The following is a 7,386-nucleotide window of genomic DNA, read 5'->3' as shown; positions in this document are numbered from 1 at the left end:
CGGCCATACATACGCATTCGAACGTTAGCCGTAACTGCATTGGGGCTGATTTAGGAGTGCGGCTAATCTGCACCCGGGCTCATCTGCACCCACGCTTAGAAAAAAATTCAAAAGAAATATTAAAAAAATTCAAAAAATTCCAAATTTTTTTGTGGTGGTAGATAATTTGACGCGTGAGGTGCGCCCCAAAATTCAACTCATTTGCCGAGAGCTGCTCAGATGTCCAAATGAGTTGAATTTTGGGGCGCACCTCACGCATCAAATTATCTACCACCACAAAAAATTTAAATTTTTTAAATTTTTCTAGTATTTTTTTTTGAATTTTTTTCTAAGCGTGGGTGCAGATGAGCCCGGGCACCGTTTTGAGTTTTCCCTGATTTAGGTACATCTCTCTCTCCGTCTGAAAAGAGCCCACACGCAGTTTCTCTCCTGCAAGAAATGCCCACATCCTGAACCTGCTCGGCCGGACAAAAGCTCCCGGAGCAGCGCCCATTCCATGCCCAAACTGCATCGTCCTTATCCGCGGAAGATGCCTGCCAGTGCCAGTGGTGCATCACTTTGCTCAAATACAATGCACCCTACTGCAATTCATTAGGAAGATGTCAAAATCGACGACGAGCTGCACATGCATTTCGACCTTTCCCCGCTAGATACGACGAACAGGATTAGGATTAGGATTAGGCGGCGGAAGTGTTTGGCCAATCTCGGATGCAAATCGGGATTAACGCTTATCCGGAACATAGCAACCGGAGACGACCCGGTGACACTGACAAAGCAAGTTAACCCCGAGATCTATCGATCGGGAGCGTCGCTGGAAACTGGGAGTGCAGAGTCAGCAGCACCGCCAGAACCACGTAGGTGAAAATGACAAGACAGAAGCTTCAAGAGCCCGAACAGCACACATAGCAGCAGTCAAGGGGAGTCCAATAAAACTAAAACACGTCCGTTCACCTTTTTCTTGGCACATTTTCTCCCCTCCTGCGTGGAGCTTTGACGACGTTGGCGCCGTTCAGGTACGTGTTGGTGCAGCATTTGGTGTCACGGTCGCTGGGAGTTCACCAGTGGCACGCAACGCATGGTGGTGACATGGGAGCGCCAAAGAGGTGAATGAACAGCTTGCAACAGTGGAGCAATGAAATTTAATCGTCATTTCATTGATTGCATTTTTTGTTGGTAGCTTACCAAGCTGGCCGCTTGGTAATTTCATTGAGTATAATTTTCGTTGGTAGCTTATCAAGCTGACCGCTTGGTAATTTTGATCGTCATTTCGTGGAGTGTACTCGGGCGTCTGAGCTCTCAGAGATCCTTTTTTCTGTGATTAACGTGCTTGAAAGGAAAACTCAAACACTAATAAGGTCCAAATGCTTCCCGGGACACCTATTCTAAAACGAGTGTTCTAAAACTAAGCGAGCTCGACTCGACTGGAATCGAATTGATGGCTAATCAAGAGAGTTGGCTCATATTCTACCCACAGCATTTGAGCTAATCGCCAAACATACAAAAATAAATAAGTGGTTAGTGAGAAAGGTGTGCTGCTCCCGCCGGTCTTCGGCCCTTGTCATCATGTCTGGCTTAATAATGTAATATTTTATCTGATAATTTATTTTGGCATAGTTCAATAGTACTCCATAATTCTAACATAAATATAAGTATCTATTCTGCTGATACCGACCGCGTACAAGCCTATGTTTTCCTTAGGCAAAAATACACAATGAGTACAATTATTAGGGCCCCTTTAAAAAGTAGCAAAATGATTGCAATTAGAAATACAACTATTAGGGTCCCTTTGCCCTTAATTAAAAGGAGTATGGAGGCCAGGCACTTTGAAACGACAAAAGGGAAGACTTCATATCAGTTGTTGGGCATTTTTTTCCGCCCGTGTTTGTTGGGCACTTTCTTTTAGTCATGGTTTGTTGGGCATCTTCACCAAATCAAAAACAAGCCTTGGGGCCTAGCAAGGAGGCAAAGAAATCTATTGCAGAAGGATTGGCTTTCAAGATCGAGGACCACAAAAAATGGTTCTATATTTAAAATTAGGGTTTTAATGCTTATTTGTTGGACATTTTGGTGTGAGTGAAATGTTAGGGTGCTCCAACACAAGTCCACGCTACTGTCTATCATTCACTCCAACATCAAGAATGAGGCATCGCTTTGGGTCACCGTCGTCGCGAAGCACTTGGGAAACATCATGCCACGATAGTAGATGCATTGTGATTTCATTTCACTTTTGTTTGTGAAAGCAACTCCAAACTCATTAATTAATGGATATAACACTAGTCTATATTACTACTAACTTCGTAGTGCAAAGTGTTACTATCATCTATTAGCATGTAGACTCAATTTTTTCAGGAAGTCCCATGTGATGTAACATAATATGTTATCACAAACATAGCTTTGTTAACTAGCTGCCACATAAACAAATTTATCTTGGAGTAAAGTTATTTACTTGCTATAAGTTACTCCCATTATGAATAGCCTAATCCTCTTGACCCATACAAAATGGCTTAGGCAAGAGCATCTACAGCCGGAAGCCTTAAACCATCTCCCTTATGCCCGCGGACGCGCCCGGTCAGTCACCGGACAGGAGAGAGAAGAAAAACATGGCCCAACTAGGCCCCTCATATGTTCCCTATGGGCGTGTTTGGATGACTGCCTCGCACTTGGCTCGCATCCGCGATGCAAATTTCAGCGTGATTGGTTACCTGTGCGGCCTCCTCAGCCTGGCCTGATACATGCAAAATGAGCCCTCTCAGCCAGGCTGAGGGGAACGCAAGAATCCAGCATATTCGGGGGCCAGGCCTGTGCCTGCATCCATGCCTCAACCGCAACCTCTCATTCTCTTTCCTTTTTCTTTCTCTCACGCATCGACTCGAGAAACCAACCACCGCCGACGTCGTCTAAGCCCCGCATCGTAGCTCGGAGCTCCCTTGCCCGCCGCCGGTCCAATCCCTGTCGCCGGCGCTCCTCCACGTCCAAAGCGGGCGCTCGCCTCCCCGCCTCGACATCGTTGGTTTCCGTAGTCGCCTCAACACCGCCGAACTCCGCCATAGCCGTGCGCGCCTAGCCCTGCGGACGAGCTCGACGGAGCTCGTCCCGGCACCGGCCCAATCTCTGCCGTCGGCGCTCCTCCACACCCATGCCGGGGGCTCGCCTTCCTGCCTCGACATCATCGGTTTCCGCCGTTGAACTCCTCAATAGCCGCGTGCGGCCTGCCCTGTGGATGAGCTCGCTGGAGCTCGTCAGCCTACCCTCCACCGATCGAGAGGAAATAGGGGTGAGGGGAGCATCTAGCGCCGTGAGCCGCAACTACCATCGAGTTCCCATCGGGCGCCGCTTTTCTCCGCCGTTTGAGCTTTGTTGGTTCAGATTTCAGTTTAGGCTTTGATTGGCTTCAGAAATTTGTGATAAATAAAAGGGAGTGCCTAGAACTCATCTAGATGAGATATAATTTGGTCTCATTCACTTTGAAAACAAGAACAAATACAACCCACATCAGCATACACGCATCTTATAGCATCACATCCAATGGCTATAAAAGGTGAATGAGACCAAACTATATCTCATCTACTCCCTTCTTTCCGATTTATAGGGCTTATCTCAAAATTTTAGTTTTTCCATTTTATAAGGCTCAATTTGGTTGTTTCTCATCACATGTTCAGATTCCAAGGTGCATTAAATCATTGCATGCAAGTATTAAGAAAAAATTGATCAATGCATGTAATTTATGCATGCATGCATTGCAATTAATGCATTGGTAAACATACTTTTTTGAGGATAACAAGAGCATTAATTGGGTGCTTTTGCAAACTACAAAAAGTATTTCACCACTCACCATCTACCTTGGTTGGTGAGATTTTTGAATTGAGCCTTATAAACCGGAAAGGAGGGAGTAGATGAGTTCTAGCAAAACTGTAAATAAAATTACAACTTGAGCTCTGCTTCAGATTTAAGTCCGGGCTTATTTTACTTGTTGTTTTTTGTCCATGGAACCATCCAGATTCAATTGGAATGCTTGAAATTGTAAGAGAAAAGTTCATATATAATTAAGCTCAAATGCAGCTTACCAAACAACATCTGTTGTATATGGCATCTCTCATGCATACATATCATGCAGCTTACCAAACACACATCTCAACTCGTCTTTGCATCGGCTCAAACATGCCACGCTCACCCAGGATCCCCCATGCCATGCAGACTAGAGCCATCCAGGTAACCAAACACGTCCTATATGTCCGGGTTGTCCGCGAACCCTAATATCCATCTCAAATATGGAAAGGATATGAGGGCTCGCGGACACGCCCGGAAGCGCCCGGACAATCCGCCACATAGGACGGGGCCCCATCCCAGACCACATTTTCTCTTTCGTTATTCATTCTTTTATTTCTCTCTTTATCTCTATCAATCGTGTGCAAGTGACCGGATATATGAGAAAGAAATGAGGATTGTGGCTGCGCGGACGAATAAACAGGGACTCAAAATGGACATGCCCCATCACTAACCAGACGTGTCCGCGATGTTTGGAGGGTCGAATTAGAGGCACGTGGCTGAAGATGCTCTAAGCTGAGTAATCATAGATGCACTCCACTTATAGCAGAACAAAAAGGCAGTACGCAGCACGATTCCTAGCAGTTCATTTTCGTCACATCAACTCAACTGATAAGAATCTGAAATATAGAGAGGACCATCGACCATGTGATCATCGAATCGAATCCCCGGGAACAAAAGCTGAATTGATCAGGAACAAAACTTTGCATATATGTACACATCGATCGCCGGACGTATACATCACGCACAAATCCTCGCAAGTATCGTCATCTACAAACACCTCTCTCTTCAAGTTGCTCTGCACGTTACACCGAGCCTTAGCACTCTAGTCAGAGTTGGCTGCCCCGAAGAAACTAGTAGCACTAAAATTTACAGCCCAAGCTGGTGCACCGATCGGGCAAGTCCTACACAGCATCACTAATTTGCCCCATTTGTATGCACAGACAAAACGAACGCCGGAACGGCCTGGGATCACGCGACGGCGCCCGGCAAGGCGGGCACGTCGCCCTGCCACGCCCAGACGATGTCCGCGAGCCCAGGGCGCACGTCCTCGGCGCAGAACTTGTTGAAATCGAGCGCGTCGCCGCCGTCGTGCGCGAACTCGACCACGGTCACGTCGGCGGCCACCTCGAACACCTCCGCGGTGACCGCGAGCCGCCCGTTCGCGCCGTCGGCCTTGGCCTCCATTCTGATCCTCCATCCTTTCCCTCTGGTCGTGTTGTACCTCAGCGCCTTGCCCGCGGACTCCAGCTTGTGGAACACGGTGGCCGCCGGCGCGCGGGACGTGAACACCGTCGCGGCCTTCTGCTCGCTCTCGAACAGCCCCGACAGGTCGAACCCGGAGGACATGGAGGATATGAGCTGGAACGCATTGCACGTCCGCGGCGAGATGTTGCCGGAGCTGTCCTCGCTGCCGTCGATGAGGGCGGCGGCGTTGTCGTCGTCCCACTTCCTGGGCGTGGCGGGGGAGGAGGGGACGGGCGGCACGAACCCCCTCTTGAACCAGGGCGTGAGCATGATCTCCGGGATGGAGATGCGCTTGGCGGGGTCGACGGCGAGCAGGCGGCCGATGAGGCGGCGTGCCTCGCCGGAGACCCAGGGCGGCATCTGGTACTCGCCCTTGAAGATCTTCTGGTACATCTTGACGTAGTTGTCGTGCTGGAAGGGGAGGAAGCCGCAGAGCAGGACGTAGAGCACGACGCCGCAGGACCACATGTCGGCGCGCGCGCCGTCGTAGCCGCGCTTCCGGAGCACCTCCGGCGCGACGTAGGCCGGGGTGCCGCACTGCGTGTGGAGCAGGCCGTCGTGGCGCAGCTGCTCGGGCAGCGCGGCGAGGCCGAAGTCGGTGACCTTGAGGCGGCCCTCCTCGTCCAGCAGCAGGTTCTCGGGCTTGAGGTCCCGGTGCGCGACGCCGCGGCTGTGGCAGAAGGCGACGGCGGCGACGAGCTGCTGGAAGTACTTGCGGGCGGCGTCCTCCGTGAGGCGGCCGCGGGCGACCTTGGCGAAGAGCTCCCCGCCGCGCGCGTACTCCATGACGACGAAGACGCGCTGGCGGCTGGCGAGCACCTCCCGGATGCCGACGACGTTGGGGTGGCGCACCATGCGCATGATGGAGATCTCCCGGCGCAGCTGCTCCACCATGCCGTCCGTCTGGCGGAGGCGGGCCTTGTCGATGACCTTGATGGCCACGCTCTGGCCGTCGCGCAGGTCGCGGCCGTAGTAGACCTTGGCGAATGAGCCCTGCCCCAGCATCCGCCCCAGCTCGTACTTGCCCAGCACCAGGTTCCTCACCTCGCCCTCCCGCCCTCTCGCCATTGCCGGCTGCTCTGCCACGAGGATTGCTCGGAAGTTGTTAACTTGTTTTGGAAGTTCACTAATCACTACCACTGCTGCTGCTGCTGCTACTCGTCTGGGATTTAACTAGGCGGGGTTGGCACGCGTCATGGTGGCTAGTGGCGCTCGGCACGCAGAGATGTGGCGCGTAGATGGGAGCGGGCACATGGGTTTGACGCGGGCGTTGCTGGTTTGAGGAGGGCGGCACACTGGTTCGGCACCGTGGGGTACGCCGCAGCCGGTCGCTTATTTGTACTGGCGTGATGGCCGAGGGCGGTGTGGTGCGGGGCGGTGGAGAAGGAGAGGTGTGCAGGTGGCTAGCAGGCTAGCTGGGTCAGGGGCGTGTGGGGTCGGGTGGACGACGCGCCGGGCGGTGCAGGCGAGAGGGGACAAATGTGAAGGCGTCGAGGTGCGAGGTTGGGAGTGGTGGAGGAAGAGTAGCCCGGTGACGGCCCATCAGTGGTGGAGGGGGGTTTGTTGCTTCAGGTTGCAGCAGCACGGAAGGTGGTGAAGGGGGCGTGTCTGCCGGCTAATTGGGCCGATTACTATACCCGTTCAACGTTTAACGAATGCGGCCAGACATGTGAACTTGGTTGGACCGGGCATTTGCTTTGCACGAAACACCCGGCAGCCTTCCGCGGCGTCAACGGTCCAACGTCCAATGAATCTTCATCTTCGCGAACCTCTTAACCACTCTTTTCCTAGTTCTCAGGAAAAAAACACAATGTTTTCCTTGCCAATTCTATTGAAGCCACTGTTGACCCTCCTCCCCTAACTGCCCTTTGAGGATCCCTTGACCGAGGAGGCACATCGTTGACCTCCTATGGCCCCCTCTATGGTTGCTAGGCTATGGTCAAACTATTTTTCAAACGGATGCTTTCATTTCCGCTTCTCTCTCCAACCCTTTTTCAAGAGTCACCTTGAGTCCAATGATCCCTCTTTACTGAGGTGTTCGACTCGTTAAGGCTCAACTCTTTAAGCTCGCGATTGTCAAGGCTCGGTTTGTAA

The 7,386-nt window shown here is 51.6% G+C and overlaps 1 protein-coding gene across 1 annotated transcript; it reads right to left on the bottom strand.

The window, feature by feature from the left end:
- Positions 1–4,730: 4,730 nt before the first annotated feature.
- On the bottom strand, positions 4,731–6,624 carry LOC123112102 (CBL-interacting protein kinase 16). Its single transcript, XM_044533022.1, has one exon. It carries the CDS (start codon positions 6,358–6,360, stop codon positions 5,017–5,019), a length of 1,344 nt encoding a protein of 447 aa, XP_044388957.1. The 5' UTR covers positions 6,361–6,624; the 3' UTR covers positions 4,731–5,016.
- Positions 6,625–7,386: the final 762 nt, after the last annotated feature.

This window comes from Triticum aestivum, chromosome 5B (assembly GCF_018294505.1).
Source record: "Triticum aestivum cultivar Chinese Spring chromosome 5B, IWGSC CS RefSeq v2.1, whole genome shotgun sequence".
Classification (NCBI taxonomy): Eukaryota; Viridiplantae; Streptophyta; class Magnoliopsida; order Poales; family Poaceae; genus Triticum; species Triticum aestivum.
This window is presented reverse-complemented; position numbering and strand designations above follow the sequence as displayed.